The 18780-nt window shown below is 45.2% G+C and overlaps 1 protein-coding gene across 3 annotated transcripts in view; it reads right to left on the bottom strand.

Annotated features, from left to right (window-relative positions):
- Positions 1 to 18780, bottom strand: part of KLHL3 (kelch like family member 3) — a 111553-nt gene that overhangs the window by 61781 nt on the left and 30992 nt on the right. For all 3 annotated transcript variants that reach the window (XM_036314093.1, XM_036314094.1, XM_036314095.1), the window contains exons 4-5: positions 13931 to 14052; positions 3707 to 3869 (exon numbers count right to left, since the gene is read on the bottom strand). In XM_036314093.1, the coding sequence (XP_036169986.1) occupies positions 3707 to 3869; positions 13931 to 14052 (285 nt within the window). The remainder of the gene's footprint in view (positions 1 to 3706; positions 3870 to 13930; positions 14053 to 18780) is intronic.

The raw sequence follows: 18780 nt of genomic DNA, 5'->3' as shown, positions 1-18780 counted from the left end.
TGCCTCTTGGTGCCTTCATCAAGGAACTAAGGACTAACCATCAGAAGGCAAGAGCTGGCTTTAGAAATGGTTACATTTTTTGCCGAAACCGGTTTGGCTCAGTGGATAGAGCGTCGGCCTGCGGACTGAAGGGTCCCGGGTTCGATTCCGGTCAAGGGCATTTACCTGGGTTGCAGGCATATCCCCAGTGGGGGATGTGCAGGAGGCAGCTGATTGATGTTTCTCTCTCATCGATGTTTCTAATTATCTCTCTCTCTTCCTCTCTGTAAAAAATCAATAAAATATATTTCTAAAATGGTTACATTTTTTTAGAGCGCAATTTGTCAATAACTATCAAAAATTTTTAATGCATACTCCCTTTGAGCTACTTTATGCCACTAAAATGGTAAACTACAGGTATAATCTTACTTACATATTAGCAAGTGTACTCCAGAATATTATGTAGAAAATTTCTCACTCAACATTTTATATGAAAGAAAAAACAGTAAACATTAGTGCCCATTAATCAAGGACTGGGGTTAAATAAATTATAGTGCATCCATATGATACAACAGATAAAAAAGACTGAGAAAGCTCTATGCTAGGTGCTGCCCATGGTTCTCTCTGGGTAGGATTGTGGTGTTTTTCCTGCTCTTTCTGCCTGTCTGCTTTTTCTGTAATAAGTATGGGTGATTTTTTTATTAGATAGCAATAATAATTATAACAGCAAAAGAAAATTTGTCTTGGATAAGGACTAGGAACAGAATTCAGAGGCAAAGCTGGGACCATGAACAAGTGAGAGCAGAGGCCAGCTAACCAGAGACTAGGCAAGGTGAGAAAGCAGGATATACCTGTGCACCTGATACAGAGAAACCAAAATCAGAAGCTCTGGAAATGGTCCTCTCCCCAAAGTGCATGATGTCCGCAGCAACAGCAGCGGTGATGTCCCAGGGAGTCCCTCTCTCTGCCAGGACCCAGCTCTGAGGCTCACTGCGGATGGTGAGGCTGGCAGGGACGCTCAGAGCATGGCCATGGGTGGTGCCTACTTCTGCAGGAGGCTCTCCTCCCTGTCCTGCCCAATCCCCAGACCATCCTGAAAATGGGGCAGGATGTATTTCCCCCATCATAGAGAGGAGAAAACAGGCCTAGGGGTTGCTCCAGTGTTGGCTGGTCTGACCCCTACTTCTGATCTGGAGGGTCTCCTTGTAGTGGGTTGGCTTAAACCCCCACTAATGTGAGGCAGGGGGCCAGAGAAGCCGGTGACTACAAGGGCCGGCACTGCCCCTTTTATGTGACCCTAGTGGGTGCCCACACCTCCACACTTACAGTGGGCGAGGCAGCCGCTCTCGAGAGGCAGTGAGGGCAGAGAGTGCCAGATTCCACCTCAAGTGAGGAAGTGCAAGACCAAAGAAACACAGCAGCCCACATCAGTGGGTGGATGAAAACCACTGAGGGAGTAAGCAAAGATAATCCTTATACACTTCCTTCGCTAACACTGTACAATTTACCTTCACACTGCTGCTTCTAACGTCTTTTCATCATGGTCTTACCACCTCTGCATTTTTGTGACTTCCCTGTGGGCTGCAAAGAAACCTGTACCGGGACATGGTCGCAGGCTCCAGGGAAGGCCTGTACAACAGGGAGAGGCTCTCAGCCTGAAGTCACACCGACCGAGCAGGGAAAATAGGAGGGCTCACACATGCAGTGAGGGGGCCGGCCGCCTCCCAAAATGGAAGAGAAGACATCCACGTCTCACTTCCCCACACGAAGATGACTAAACAGCCTGTGTCTAGCAGAGACAGCTGGTCGTCTGTCTACACTGTCTGGTTGTTGGCATCTGACTATGTGGCACAGGCTTCCAGGCTCACACTTCTAATGGAAAATGCCAGCTCTAGCCACCAATACTCCTCAATTAGCAATCCACAGGGCTGCCTTATGTCCAAATAGGGCCTGCAAGCATAGTATGCAGTAGTTATAATCACTGGCTCTGGACTCAAACTGTCTGGGTTTGAAACCTGCCTCTGTCCTTACCAGCTGCGTGACTCCATCCGCAGTGAGCCTCAGCTGGTAAGTGAACAAATAACTTCACCTGCCCATGCCTTAGTCTCCTTAGCTGTTGTATGCATCAAATGAGATGACACATAAAATGGTGAGCATGGGTGTGACCCAAAGTGAGAGCTCAATAAACACTAGCTAGAAATAATTCATCAGGATTTCTGCATTCACACGTCTGTGCACACCCTCCACACACACACTCACACAATGCTGGCAGGTCCCAATCACTGTGACATGAGGACCAGGGAGTACCACCACAACGTTGTGCTCCCAAATGCATCCTCCCCACTCTCCTACAGATGAGTCTCACCATCAGAAAATGAAAGGGGCAAGGGGAGAAAAAAACAGATTTTGAAAGTGGGGAAAAGCCAGGCCAGAAGAGCCTGGGAGCCTTTGTTAAAGGTGAGGGTTCAGCACACTCCCCAAACTTGCGATGATCTTCTCGGCCAACTACAATAGGCTGGGATATGTGCTGTGTGTGCAGGCATGCATGCACACACAGTGTGGAAGGGGAGGGCTGGGAGGGACACCAGGAAGGGAGTCAGGGAATTCCTGGCATCTAAGCGCTCTTCCTTTGTCACTGCACCAGCAGGTGTTCATGAGCTGGCCTGGGTCTTGGCCAAATTCTTGCCTCCTGCTGAAGCAAAGCCTCAAGAAAGTGGTCTCTTCAAAGACTGGGCTGGGGAGCCCTCTCCACAGAGAGGAAAGGCTCCCTGAGAAAAAGCAGCAAGGCATGGGGAATGTGCAGGGGAAGGGGCACAGGAAGCACAGCAGAGAGACAGGAGAGCCGAGGTTCAGAGCCAGGAAGAGTCAGGAGAATTCAGAATTGGGGCATCTGGAGAATGTCCTTCACAAAAATCATCATCATCAGGATCATCTTAACAACTGGTCCCATTTGTATCTCAGAAATAGTAACATAAGTATTACTGCCTTTCTGATTAAAAAAAGTTTTTAGATTTAAAAAACTATAATTATAATACATAACTTAGTTCAGTTGTAGAAATAAGATTGTAGGAAATAAAGAGAAGGGAAGGATGTATGTATATGAGGGGAAAGTCTATGAAAGTTCAATCTTATTCTTCTGTGAGAAGTCAGCAGATAATATCTAAAACTATTCCAAAAACAGTGATGTAAACATATTGTTTCGCTAAGTGGAGATAAAGACTAGATGAAACAGCTTTTAGCTGAATCAGAGCCTGCATTTTCACTCTTTTTAGAATTGAAGTGAGTGCCTCTAGAGAGCAAGACTTGCTGCGGAAAGGCAGAGCCAGGGACTCTTCCTTATCATCACAGGCCTTACAGTAATATTTGCCTGTTAAGCTCCTGTTTAAAGAACACTTTGATCAAAATAGAAATCACCTTAAACAGAAATGATTTATTTCAAACCTAGCTCAAGTTACTCTTCCCCCAGGAAGTCTTCTCAGATCTCTTTCCTCTTCTCTTGTGAAAATTACTGTCTGTGTTATCCATCTGACAATTAATCATATTATACTTGGCAATGAGCTGGACTCTTCTATTGCTAACGATCTTCCCACCTGTGTCTTGTGACGCTGACTGAATTATAGCTGCTTCCCAGCAGAGTGCACTTCTCACAATCTTTGAGGTGTCCACAGCCGGCCAGGTTATTCAATCCACAAGGTTGGAGGAGGTGTGGCAGCCCAGTCCCCATTACCTGCGTAAGCATTGGCCTGCTGCAGAAGGTCGGTGCAGGTGTGCACATCTGCAAACGCGCGGATGCCCAGGCAATTGGTGGGATGCAACTGAGACTGAAGGAAGTCACAGCAGTTCTGCCGAACATCCATGAGCTGCAGCAAGCTGGCTGCTGGGAGCAGCACCTGCAGGAGAAGGGGACATTCTGAGACACTGGATCCCTCCAGCAGGGCCTCACCTCCCCACCACACTGTTCTAATCACACCTCTCCCATGCTCGAGGTCCTGGCATGGCTCTCCACTGCCTGCTCAGGTCAGTCCAAACCATCTGGTCCGGCTGTCAGGGCAGCCCAAGCCTCATTTCCCGCTACTCTACACCTCATGGAGTCTAAGCATTAGCCTATTCTCTGTTTCCCTCAGCCTACAGCAGTGCTTTCCAATTGCTAATGTCTGTATGAATTCCCTGGGGATCTTATTAAAATGCAGATTCTGATATAAGAGTTCTAGGGTGGGGACTGAGAGCCTACATTTCTAACCGGCTGCACTTTGAGTTTCAAGACCCTTAAGAGCCCTAGCTGGATTGGCTCGGTGGATAGAGCTTCGCCCTGCTGACTAAAGGGTCCTGGGTTCGATTCCTGTCAAAGGCACATACCCGGTTGCAGGATCAATCCCCAGTGGGGGCATGCAGGAGGCAGCCAATCAATAATTCTCTCTCATCATTGATGTTTCTCTCCCCCCCACCTTCCGCCCTGAAATCAATAAAAAAATATATATATATTTTTAAAAGACCCTTAAGAACTGAATGTCTGTGCCCCACCCCCACAATTTACATGTCAAAATCCCAACCCCCAATGTGACTTATTTGGAGACAGGGCCTGTGAAGAAGTAACATTGGTTAAATGAGGTCATAAGAGTGGTGCCCTAAGGTGTCCTTACAAGAAGAGGAAGAGCCCTAACCGGTTTGGCTCAGTGGATAGAGCAGGGGTAGGCAAACTTTTTGACTCGAGGGCCACAATGGGTTCTTAAACTGGACCGGAGGGCCGGAACAAAAGCATGGATGGAGTGTTTGTGTGAACTAATATAAATTCAAAGTAAACATCATTACATAAAAGGGTACGGTTTTTTGGTTTTTTTTAGTTTTATTCATTTCAAACTGGCCGGATCCAGCCCGCAGGCTGTAGTTTGCCCACGGCTGGGATAGAGCGTTGGCTTGAGGACTGAGGGTCCCAGGTTTGATTCTGGTCAAGGGCATGTACCTTGGTTGCGGGTACATCCCCAGTAGGGGGAATGCAGGAGGCAGCTGATCGATGTTTCTCTCTCATCGATGTTTCTAACTCTATCCCTCTCCCTTCCTCTCTGTAAAAAATCAATAAAATATATATATATTTTTTTTTAAAAGAAGAGGAAGAGATATCAGTGCTCTCTCTCTCTCTTTCTCTCCCTGTGAGGACACAGGGAGAAGGAGGCCTTCTGCAAGTCAGGAACTGAATCAGCTGGAATCTCGATCTTGAAGTCCTAACTTCCAAAACTGTGACTCCATAAATTTAAACCACCCAATCTGTGGTGTTTTGTTATGGCATCCGAAGCAGACTAAGATAGATTGATTCTTAGCTATATATTAACATCACCTGGAAGATTTTAAAAATATTGATGCCTGGGTCTCACCCCCAAAGATTCTAACTTAAGAGGAATGAGGTGTGGCCTGGACAGTGAGGTGTTTCTACAGGTCCCCAGTTACCTCTGATGTACAGTCAAGTTTGAGAATCACTGCCCTACAGGCTTTAGCACACTGTCTTCACACAGAAAGGTACTTATTGAATTGTTCACTAGCTGATTCATCACTTAATTACTTAATGTCTGTGTGCCAGGCTCTGGTCTAGGCTCTAAGATTCAGTGGCAAGCATGATAAGCCCAACCCCTGCTCTAATGGAGAATATAATCTACTGGAACAAGGGAGTCACCCCCAAGTCCCTCGGGGCTCAGATAAACACACTTTATTCTCCCATCTAACAGATAAAGAGAACATCTTTAGGTACATTCTCAGAGAAAGAAGAGCTGAGTTCCCTTTTAAAAGGTCACAGGACACATGAGTATTCATACTACTTCCTGGAAGACAGGAAAATTTCCTGCTCAGGTGTGTTTGCATGTGTTTTTCCTAAAAGCCAGGGAAAACTGGCTTAAGCAGGCCAGATGGGTACTCGGATTGCCAACCCCTCTCAAGTTCCCTAGGCCTTTCCCATACTGCCCAGCCTGCCCTCTGGATCAAGAGTCCTGGACCCACGGCCAGAGTCCTACCTGACCCCAGCTCTGCTTCTCATCCCCCTCTGCCCTGTGGAGGAGGTCAACAGTGTGAGCATGTCCTTCAAAAAAGAAATTTTAAAAAAACAAAAACAAAAACAGAACAGTTTGATTTGAGGCTGCTTAGCTCAGGGCCCACGACATCCATTTCACCCCCAAACAACTGCCACATCCTGGGCTTGCTCTCAGCTGCTCCCCCGGCTCGCAGGGAATGTCCGGACCAGCAAGATTCCAGCTGTTCCCTTCCACGAGGGTGTGCCCAGGAAGACACGGGCTGCAGATACATTTCTTTTCTTGACTTGGGCCACTACAAAAGTCTTTTTCTTTCCCTCAGAGATTTAAATTCTGGACCCTGACCATCTTCCAAAACAGTTCTGAGTTTTAGCTTCATCTCTCTTCACCAGCCTGTGCTCAGGCCCCACCCTGCCCATTGCCTCGGGCCTTGTCCCTCCACTAGGGCACCCAGTCATCCAGGTTTGCTGAGGACCAAGGGGTTTCTAGGGCACAAGGCTTTCGATGTTTACACTGGGACAGTGGGTCGCCCTTTCTCATCCCTGTCCACATGCAGAAACCACCAAGAGCCTTCACCACCAGAGGCCCTACTCCCAAGCTACCTGTTTGCTCTCAACAAGGAAAGCCCTTCCGACTACAAGCTTATTAACCTCCTCCTTCACGAGGCTGAGTTCTAGAAAACATGCTCCTCTTCCCTTCCTCTCTCTTCCCCTCTCCTGTCCCCAGCAGGACAGCAGCAAATTAGCATTATGTCCTTGGTATTTTCCAAGCCCTGATTCGTTCCAGAGAAGGAAAAAAGATAAAAATCACCCACTCCCAAGGGGGGAAAAAAATCACCCATTCTTAAGTTTTAGATCATAAGTGGACACAGCCAGGCTCCAAATCTGACCTCTTAAGCTCCATTCTCACTAGGCAGCCACTGTCCCCACTAAGCAGCCATAAACTGAGAAACTCAATTAAGCTGTGAGCTTGCTCAGCCTAGCCAAACAGATTCCAAACCAGATTAGTCTCTGCCTGCTAGTTAAGGAGAGAACCATTAACCATTCTTGTTGAATACATACCAGGAATGGAAGGCTCTGCTCCAAACTCCTAAATGACCTCCATGACACCCCTACCAGCACCAGCTGCAAACCCTACAGTTAGGGCCATAGGTTGACCAGTCATCCTGGTTTGCTGTGAATGTGTCAGCTTTAGCACTAAAGTCCTATGTCCCAGGGTCAGGTATTCACCTGTGCAGAGGAACTTCTAACCAGTTACCCTAAGCAGCCCTGGTGGAGAGGAGCAATCAAATGCTGTCCAGCACACACCCGACTCAGTGGTGTGGCAAGCCTCAGAAGAGTCAGGGGTGATCAGAGGAAGGAATGGGATAGCAGCCTTTTAGCTCCAAAGACAAGGATTTCTGAGGGTGCTATCTGCCCCACAAGATTGCATTCCCAGCCAAACCAAAATGAGATCATGCCAGGGACACTCACCCCCTCCCCGCATGCCCTCTTCTTCACCATGAGGGCAGCAGCACAAGTTGGTGCTTAAATTCTCAAGGTCATGACAACCAGCCAAAAAAATAAGATAATAAATATTTCCTGAACACACTCCTTAGGTTATGAATTTCAGTTTTAAAAACCTCCCTGAACAAAGCTACCCACATAGCTTTCAACTTCCCTACTGTTCACAAAACCCACTTAGTAAGCAAAAATTATAAGGCTTTTCACCTCCATGTGCCACCCCCCCCCTCCCCCGCCCTTCCCCCCCATCCTGTTTGGGTCCTCTCCTGCTGAAAAGCATTCCCAAACTGACTTCCTAAAATAAATGGGGCTGGTGGTTTCTCTAATTGCTCCTTCCCTCTCTTTGATGTTACATTGAGATTAGCTATGAGTCAAAGGCCCTTTTCTTCCCACTATTTGCTTTATACAGGAAGGCGTGAAGGAAAGGAAAGGAAGTCAGAATGCTGAGGGGGCTTGGAGACTGGGAGATGTATCACTGCTTAGCCTCTGAGTCTCTGGGATAAACTAGGCCCCAGGCCAGTGGGGTTCTGGGGGTACACATGAGAACAAACATCCCCAGTGGCTGTGAAAGAAGAGAGAGCATACGTCCAGCAAGGGCTGTCTTCACCTCCCTCACCACATCAACAAGAGCTTTCAGAGGATTTCCTCTTCTCTTTATCTTGCCTGCAACCCGACTCCCTCAAGTGGCAGCAGTAACAAGATTGTGAACAAGAGGCCAAGCCTGGGTCCTCAGCTTTGAAGCAAGACTGTCCTGATGGAATCACTAGGGCAGTCCAGGTGGCCCCTGGACGGAGGAGGCCAAGACAGGAGGAGTGGCTGGCTGGAACCACCACAGGGATGGAAGATGACTCCAAGTCGAAAGCCTTAGCTTGTCTCTCTCCACCTGACCTTCAACAAAGAGTTTACAGGCTCCCCTCCAGCTTGCAAACGGCCTCCCTCCATTCTTCATGTGCAGGCCTGTTTTGTTTTTTCTCGCCCAAGGATAACATGAAAACACAGCAGAGGATATCCCGTCACAGAGTTTACTTCCTTTAACAAAAACAAAAGGAAGTGCCCTGCCTCAGAAAGCACCTACTCCTGGAATTTCAGGGAGACAGGGCCATGGGCAAAGGGAGGGCACCAGCCAGAGGGCTAGGTGACAGGGCTGCCCGAGGCCTCTGCCCTCGCCACACCGTGGGACTGTCCCTCCCAGCACCTGGCATGAAACCTGGCACAGAAACAGTGTCAAATTAAAAATCTGTTGAGAAAAAGAAGAAACGGGATGGGGGAAAGAGGAAAAGAAAAGGGAGGTAGGAGGAGTGAAGGGAAGTCGGTAGGTGAACAAGAGAGCTAGCAGAATAGCACATGATTAAAAGTCTCGCTTGGATTTTGACTTCACTTACCAGCTATGTGGCTTAAGGCAAATTACTTAACCTCTCTGTGTCTCTGTCTCAAGAGTAAAAGGAGATAATAATGGTACATACTGTCTTAAAGACTTGTTATGAGGGTCAAATGAGATAGTTTTAAAGCGGTTAACAGTGCTCAGTTAAATTAGTTTTTATAATTATTAACTCTGAGCTAAAGTCAAGATTCTGATTATTTAACAAGAAACTCAAGTTCACCACATCAACAAAGCACTATGAGTTGTAGAGAGCTGGTTTCAAATCCCAACTCTATCCCTCACTACCTAACTGACCATGGGTATGACTCATGTAAGCCCTTTGGGCATCAGTTTCTTCAACTATAAAAGAAGGATCATAGATGTACATCCCATTGGTGTTTACAAGAACTAAATGAAATAATGCATGTAAAATGATCAACACATGCTTGGCTTACTGTAAGCATTACTGTGCAAGTTATGACAATTGTTACCTCTACCACAGGAGGGCAACTCAGTAACTTCAAGGTATGTGTGGCCAGGAAGAGATTAGGGGCATAGCTCTCCCAGCCATTTAACCAAGCCCCAAATCTCTGACCCTTGTTTCTAAGACTTTCAGGAGAGCCCAATGCCTCCATGCTCACCTTCTCAGTGCACCAAATCTTCAAATACTGACGTCATAGACAGCTGTGAGCAATGGCCTCAGAAGATACATAACAGCACGATGAAGCAGCCACATTTTGATCCAAACTTTCTCTTTTCAACCTATTTTGTTTTGTTTTTCCCCAAGGTCAAACCACAATTTAAAGTGGAGAGGAAAAGGGAAAACAGTATATCTCATTGATTCCAAACAATGAAGTTACCTGAAGGTTCCACATTGTGCTTCCCAGGGGAGCCCTTGCACAGGCTGGCCCCTCCTACCCTACACACAAGAGATGAATAGCAGGCCCATCTAGGGCACATACACCAGTGAGGATGCAGACTGGTGGGCAGAGGCAGGCCTGACCTCCCAGTCTTCCTTCAAGATCTGTCCCAAACAATGCTTCTTCAGTGAAGCCTACTGTAACCATCCTCATCAAGGTGGTGATGACCATTTCCTGCTTCCTGGGTACCTCCACCCTCACCCCTACCAGTCTATAGGACACCCAGGCTTAGCCATGGTCCGGCTTCAGACCATGTGCTCCTTGGTAAAAGGGCTTCTATGCTCACAGTGCTCTCTGTGCCCATATTGTCTCCTGGCACACAGGGTAGCACTCTTCTAAGTTAATTCACTTAATCCTCACACCCACCCTATGTGGTAAGTACTACTATCTTGCACATATTGCAGATGAAAACACTAAGGCACAGAGAAGTTAAATAATTTGCTTTGGGTCACACAGCTAGAAAATAGCAGAGCCTGGATTTGAAGGCAGACAGTCTAACTCATGATTCCTGCTTTACAGATGAGGAACTCTGGTAGGAGGGAGAGAAAACAAATCAGAGGCTGGCTGAGTAAGTGTCTTCTCCAGCCAGAGGTCACTGAGTCTCATGCCCTCACTTTACAGATGGGAAACGAACTCCCTGCAGTGGGAATGGGCTAGAATAAGAGTACTGCGAGAATCAATGGCAAAGCTGAGGCTCAACCCAGCTCTTTCCATTCATACGTAACTCCTGCTTCATCTCTAGTTCTGCATATCCTCTGAACCTGCACATCTTCACTCTGGCACCCTGCTCCCACCCTTACAAAGTAGTTTTTTAAGAAGCAATGGAGAAGTCATTTTCTCCAGAGTCCTCTAATTAGTCTACCTGCTGCTACCTGCCTTAAGATAACTGGTACCATAGAGACCACACTGGGTTAGACCAAAGTTGCAAAGATATATACCTAGCCAGGTGAAAAGAATTCAGAGTGAAACAAATTTTAATTATCTAGTCTCTATATACTTTGTACTTTACAAAAAAAAACCCAAAAATCTAATAGAGGAATATGCAAATTAGCCAGGACACCGTAATGTCACTACTGATCTACAGGAGGGTGGGGTAGTGGGTGGAGCATTACAGGAGGGCGGGGCAGTGGGCAGAGAGCTACAGGGGGTGGGGGCAGGGGGCAGGGCATTACAGGAGGGCGGGGCAGTGGGCAGAGAGCTACAGGAAGGCGGGGCAGTGAGCTACAAGCAGAGGAGAGCTACCAGTGGTGGTGGGCGGGGTGGCCAGCTGAGGGAAGCGATGAGCTACTTGCGCAAGGATTCGTGCGCAGGGCTACTAGTTAATAAATACATGATGAAAAGGGAGGAAAAAAAGCTGATTTCAATCATAAATTCCACAACCTCCCCTACAAGTACTGTTTTAGGGGGTTGTTTTTGTGGCTTAAAACAACACAAATTTATTTTCTTACAGTTCTAGAAGTCAGAAGTCCCAAATGGACCTCATTAGGCTAAAATCAAGGTGTCAGCAGAGCTGAGTTCCTTCTGAAAGCTCTGCGAGAGAATGTTTCTTGCTTTTTAAGTTTCTAGAGGCCAGACACATTCCTTAGCTCATGGTCCCCTATTTTCAAAGGCAGAAACATGCAAACTCACATCTCTCTGATTCTTCTTATTCTGCCTCCTTCTTCTACTTTAAAGAGCCCTTGCTATGACATTGGGCCCACCTAGATAAGTCAAGGTAATCTCCCCATAACATTTTCAGCTGACTAACAACATTAATTCTATCTGCAACATTAAGTTCTCTTTGACATTTCACCTAACAGATTCCAGGGATCGGGACATGGACATCTGTAGGGGCCATTCTTCTGCCTAGCATGTTATATGATTAGTTAGTTACTGAGATACCGTAATGTGATTTAAAAATTATTTACCCCCTACACATTTTTAGGTGGACCTCTAGCTAGCATTTCTCATTAGAGTTTCAAAGAATGTAATTCTGTGCATTTTGTAAATCTCAATGTTTACATAAAGTACCTAAATGAATTTAAAGGTGATGGTAGCTCTAGCTAGTTTTGCTCAGTAGTTAAAGCATCAGCCTATGGACTGAAGGGTCATGGGTTTGATTCTGGTCAAGGGCGCATACCTCAGTTGCAGGCTTGATCCCCAACCCCAGTCTGTGGCCCCGGTCTGCATGTGGGAAGCAACCAATAAATATGTCTCTCTCACATCGATGTTTCTCTCTCTCTCTTCCTGTCTCTCTCTCCCCCCTCCCTTCCACTTTCTCTAAAAATCAATGGAAAAAATATCCTCAGGTGAGGATTAACAAACAAAAAAAGTGATGATAATTTTACTTAACTATCTTTCATTTAAAAACTTTTTCAATACATGCCCTATACTCATTTTATACTAAATTATTTGCACTTACTGTTACTACCCAAAATTTATTCAGCTGTTCAAATTCTGCTTCTAGTCCTAGGATGTAACCATTGAATTTCCCACTCCATTCTGAATGGGAAAGATCAGAAACAAAATGGAAAAGCTGTTCATTTCACTGCATACAAAATATACCTCATTTTTTAAAGGGGGGGAGGAGGACTAGAGCAGATCACTATGCAACCCAAGAGTCTGTCCAGGGCCAAGAGGCAAAGGCAGAGCCTGCCCAAATGCAGTGTGCTTAGACCAGTGATGGCGAACCTCTGACACGAGAACTCATTTTTTTGGTTGATTTTTCTTTGTTAAATGGCATTTAAATATATAAAATAAATATCAAAAATATAAATCTTTGTTTTACTATGGTTTCAAATATCAAAAAATTTCTATATGTGACACGGCACCAGAGTTAAGTTAGGGTTTTTCAAAATGCTGACACGCCGAGCTCAAAAGTTCGCCATCACTGGGTTAGACCCTCAGCTTGCCTACACCCTGACCCGGTCCCCCACTTATGAGTACCCTTCCTCACCAAGCTAACTCCCACTCATTTCCAAACTCAGGTTAAATCTCATCTCCTGAAAGAGCCCTTCCATGTCCCCTCTTCCATCTAAACTGAGTCCCCTTAACATAATCTTTCATTGTATACCATGTTCTTTTCCTTCAAAGGATTTAACCACAATTTGTGCATAAATACTACTGTGAGCTTATTTGATGAGTGTGTGTCTTCACCCATAGACCACAAACTCCATGAGAGCAGGCAATGGAATCGCCATTGCTCACTGTCACAACCGCACTGTCCAACAAAGTGTGTGGCATATAAAAGTCACTCAAGCACTTGGGCTGAATGGAATGAATAAATGGTTATCAATTCGGCCTCTCAAATACCTCAATCCTAGAAAAGGAGGTATGTTCTGGATAAGAGTAGTAGGTATTCTGGTCACTAGAGAGGTATCTGCCTCACAAAAATAAGGTGGAATTATGCTTTTAAAAAAGGAAAAGAAAAAACCTTTTTATCACATAAAATTTCCAGTACTTTAAATAAACAGTAAGATCCTTAATGATAAGAAATAGTGTATCCTGTGTCTCTGTGTAGCGGGTGACTTGGAGGGTTACAGAGTGGGCCACACCCTTAGCCCTCTCCCCAATAGGCCTCACAACCTCGCAGTAAAGACAACTGCCTTTAGGTGCAGCAGCATGCTCACTGACTCCTCTTTTCCAACTCCAGATGCTGAGGATGAGGGCAGGGCCGTGAAAGGAGGAAAAGGCACAGGCAACACATATCACAGCCAATGCCCCTGCTGAGACGCGGACCTGGTGCTTGACACCGCTACGTGTGCAGAGGCATTCAATTGACGAACGTTGAAATAGAAAAACATTTTTAACAACCTTCCAATCCAATACTCAAAATCCCTGCGATGAGATGGTGACTGGGAAGAAGCAGAGTCACCCAGGCTTTTAATTCTTCCTTCACCAAGAATTTGAACCAACAGGACTTGAAGACTTTCTGCTCTGAGGTTTTATGGCCTCATGGTGAAGAATGTGGGTGCTGTGGTCAGGCAGGCATGAGTTTGAGGGTCGTTCATCCACCTACTGGCCTTGTGACTCAGGCAAATCGCCTAACCTCTTTGGAACTTTGGTTTCCTCTCCAGTTACCAACTAAGTTGTTGTGAGGATTAAATGAAAGGATGCTATAAAATGGTGGGCCCGGAGTGTGCAATATACTGAGCTAGTAGCTGGGCCTGAGTTTACCTGGACGTTCTCTTCAGTCACCTCAATTTCAGCCGTATAGATATAGTCAATCAGCTTACTCAGTGTCTGCCCATCCACGTCCTTGATTTCAATTTTCTTGGCTTTACTCTCAGACATGTCACCTACAGTTCAAAACAAAACAAAATGAACATGAATTTGGCACCTAGAGTATGTTAACCTTCACATGCCTCCTGCCCCATCTGGGTAGCATAAAGCACTTGCCTGCGCTCTGAAAGGTCATCCAGCTGACATCAGGTCACATCAACTTTGGGTCTGTGGTCATCCACAAACCCGACTTTATGCATCCCCCACTCTATCTGTTGCCCATTTCCATTTTGAAGGCAAATCTGTGCGCAATAATTCATTCAACCAACATTTACTGTAAACTGACCAGAAGAAGTTAAAAAAGTATGCACCTGTCCTCAAAGAGCACATGTTCTAGTCTAATAGAGCAGACTTATAAAAATATATCTAAACAGAGGTGGTAAGAGCAAGCAGAGGTTTAGCAAAGTAACCATGATAACAACAACGACAAAAAAAAAGTAACATATACTGCTAACTATGGCCAAGCACTGTCTTAGGCACTTTTCCTATGATGTTTATTAATATTACCCCCATTTTACAGATGAAGAAACTGAGGCAAATCTAGAAAGGGGCCAGGCTGGGATTGAAACCAAGGATTCTGACTCTAGAGCCTATTCTTGTAATCAATATAGTATACTACATCCCAAGAATGCAGAAGATAGAACAAGAAACCCTGCCCAGGAAATCCAGGAAGGCATCCAAGTAGGTCACTTTTGAGCTGGGTATTAGAGAATAGAGTGCTCCACAGGCACCAAAGGTGAGGAAAGATGAGCTGGATGCAGCAACCATGAGTGTAAAGATAGGAAAATGCCAAAGGAAAATATTGGGAGCCGTAAGAGGCTGGTATGGCTTGTACCTAGGGTAACAGTGAGGAAGGAAGCTGGAGAAATAGGTAGGAGCCAGGAGTTGTAACTTACAGAGCCCAGTAAGCAATGCAAATGAATTTTGACTTTATGCTAAGAGTAGTGCCATTAGAAGGTTTTAAGGAGGGGAATGACATCCAATAGATGGATGTTTTTGAATGAAACTTGGGATGCACTGTTGAAGCTGGATTAGAGGCAGGGAGAACGGTTGGAAGACCCTCACAATAATCCACAAGAGAGGACCTAGGCCTGTGAACTAGGGCAGCAGCAGCGCCACATTTGCACAGTCCTGGGGCCCTTTACTTCAGCCTGCCCTTTCTATACAGCACAGAGGTCTGTCCAGAGCCAGGGTCATTCCACAAGGGCTTTTGGTTTCAGAAAGAAAAGGCAGGCAAGACATGTGTCTTTGTAGAATGAAATAAAGGGGAACCTGACTGCAAGAAACAGGGATTCAGAAGTCCTCGTGCGAATGTGAAAACAGAGCTGGGAGGTTGTTTTTTTCTCTGTGGAATTTGTACACTGGAGCCAAGACAGTAAGTACAGTACAGCAAGTGGGTGCCGACACCTACCTCCATGCTGCATAGGCTGCACAGGATTCCTCCCCCGGTGCAGTTGCCACCCTGACAGAGTTCTAGATATGAATGACTCTGGAACAGGGAAGGAAGGGGGAAACCATTCCAAAGCCTGACTGCTCCCTTCACTGCCAGATCAGGCAGACCAGAGACCCTCCACGTTGTTCTCTCTTCTCTCGGACTGCTTGTGGAAGCCAGTCAAAAGGCCTCAACACCAAGAGCCCTGAGGCAGGGCAAAGAGGCAAAGAGGAAACGGAAAAGATTATGGCTTTCTCCTCTACCCATAAGATCACAATCTCTCTCGAGTTTACTTCTGCACAAGACTTGACTGGGGCGGGGATGAACCTGCAACCAAGATATGTGCCCTTTACTGGGAATCAAACCCGAAACCCTTCAGTCCATGGGCTGATGCTCTAACCACTGAGCAAAACAAGCCAGAGCAAGAGCAACCTAGTTTTAGACAAGATTACTGTACCCCTCATCCTCAAATCTGGGTCTCCTAAGCCAGAAGAGGATGCCTGGCTTTGATGTGATTTGTTAGGGACAGGAAAAAGAAACCCTATGTCACTGTAAGCTTTAGCCCAGAGGAACTGACGAAAAGACAGGTCACATGGAAGATAAGGCCATTCCTCCTTAATCCCAAACAGCCTCTGATGCCTCCAATCTTTTTTTTCTGAGTTTATCTACCTAATCCCTGACTTCACAGGGGCAAAACCCTCAGGAACCAGACCCTATCTCCTCCCCCTCCCCCTCCCCCTCCCCCTCCCCCCTCCCCCTCCCCCTCCCCCCCTCCCCCTCCCCCTCCCTCTCCTCCTCCTCCTCTACAACTTCACTCTAGTCTTCTTTGTCCAAGGGAAGGATTCAGTTTCCTAGTGCTCCCTCCCTCCTAGCCTCACTACCTTGGATTAAGTCTTGTTGAGCTGCATGTTACCATGAAGATCTTCAAAGGCATCAATACATCATGCAAACAAAACACAGACAAGGGTCGGGGCTGGCAGAGTCTGGCATGAAGAAAGGGTGGAAACAGAGGTTCTGTGGAATGTGTGCATGCCTGGAAGGTGAGTAAGGGCCGTCATTGTTCTGCTTTGTGATAGTCTGTGTCCACTCAAATTCTAAGCCCTTGCCTTTTACCCCAGCACATTCCTGCCTCTCCTCCATATTTCTACTCACCATATATTCAAAGACACCAGCTAAACATCAGCCTACATCTAATAAAAACTGGATGGCAACTCTTCTTTAAAAAACAAAATCAGCCCGGTTGGCGTGGCTCAGTGGTTGAGCATGGACCTATAAACCAGGAGGTCACAGTTTGATTCCCGGTCAGGGCACAGGCCCAGATTGGGGGCTCAATCCCCAGTGTGGAGAGTGCAGGAGGCACCAATCAATGATTCTCTCTCATAATTGATGTTTCTATCTCTTTCTCCCTCTCCCTTCCTCTCTAAAATCAATTAGAATATATATATATAAACAAAAATAATCTATAATCAGCCTCTGCATATAGAACCAGGACAGGACAGCTCACTCCAGGGGCTTCGTTTGGGATGGGAGCCCAAATGTCTTACAGCTGTGATGATTGGTGTAAGACTCTGAGCCTGAGGTCTTCAGATCTCAGTTCCTTTAACACAGTAAAATGGAGTTGTTTTTAAAATATTTAGATGATTATAATGGAGTACAAATACCCATAGTCAACAGAAGCCACAGTAAAGGGCATGATGAAAAGTCAAAAATAAACTAACTAGGCTATTTGGGGAAAGGAGCTTCCCCTGGGACAGAGGTCCTAGATGGGAAGGTGGATGGAAAGGCACAGGTCTTAAAGAGTCCATACTCACGGGGAAAATGGCAGCACTACTGGCCTCTCCAATCACACTATGCAAAAGGAGTAGAGGACCATTAAGCTGACTGCCCATCCCAGATCTTCCCACAGGCTGGCTGCCTTTGGACATTCCTGTGGGCATTCAGACCTCAGTTTCACATTTATACGAAATTATTGTGAGCAGGACATAGTCAAGGAGTAGAGCTGGTATAGGAACAACCACAGGACAGTTGGGCAATATAAATTCTGAGGACAAAAAAATAAAAAAAACTTTAAGCCTGAGTAAAAGATTATAATCACATCAATCAAGTCAGAAGAAAGTCACATGTATTTTGTCTTCTTTTTTGCCTTAAACATGCTGACAGAAATGGACTCTGCATGAGTCAGCTGGGCCTTTTCATTAGTAATTACTAATTTTATGCATTTTAAAGCTGAACCTGATCATTAGAACAAAATTTTGCAATGTTAGTTTTTTTGTAGCAGTTTACCAAGCTTTAAGCAAAGCCAGTCTCAAAAAATACACAAATCTCATATATTGCTGATGAAGCATAATCTGGTTCAACTGTCTTAGAGTTGTAGAGTTGCAGCATGCCTCACAAGTCTTCCAAATGTGGATACCCTTCAACCAAATATTTCTTATTCTTGGGATCTATTCTTGGGAATGCAAATAAAGATTAAGATGCAAGGATACCCATTATGGTATTTACAGCAGCAAAACATTAGAAAGAACTATAATTTCCAACCAGTAAGGAAATGCATTTTCAATTAGGATACTTATGATGGAATCTCAAAATGCCATTACAATTATGAGGTAGATGTGATTTAACTAACATGAAAAGATATTCACAAAATTCTGTTAAATTCAATTAAGCAAGTTTTCCTTGAGCATTTGCTATATAGAAGAATGTGCTAGGCAGTGAGGACATAGCAGTAAATTTAAAAGGTACAGTTCTTACCCTCATACAGCTTATAACTGAACTGGGAAGTCAAATATTGAAGAAATAATGAGATAAGTAGTAATACTAAAGAGAAGGATAGGGTACCATGAGTAAACCAAAGGGATGTAACCTAATCCAAGGGGATCATAGAAGGCCTTCCTGAGGAAATGATGCTTAAGTGGTAATGAAGGATGAGTAGGAGTTAGGCAGGCAAAGAGGCGGGGAAGAAGAACATTTCAGGAAGGTGAACACACATCAAGGAAGGCTATTCAACTCTCTATATAAAATGAACTCATAATGTTAAAAATATATTTCGTATCTATGTATTCATAAGTACACATAAATACATGTATATATTTATAAATACAAAATTTGAAAGAATATAAATTATAATCTTATCTAGATGTGGTATTACATGTATTTTTTAATTTTCTTACTTGCTCACATTTTCTAATTTTTTTTCTGCAATGAACATATGTGATTATTGGGTGGATAGATAAATGGATAGATGGATGGCAACCAGATTCAATGAAAGGCTTTGACTGGCATCACATTAGATTACTTTCTCTCTTTGTTATTA

This window comes from Myotis myotis, unplaced genomic scaffold, assembly GCF_014108235.1.
Source record: "Myotis myotis isolate mMyoMyo1 unplaced genomic scaffold, mMyoMyo1.p scaffold_m19_p_6, whole genome shotgun sequence".
Lineage (NCBI taxonomy): Eukaryota > Metazoa > Chordata > Mammalia > Chiroptera > Vespertilionidae > Myotis > Myotis myotis.
This window is presented reverse-complemented; position numbering and strand designations above follow the sequence as displayed.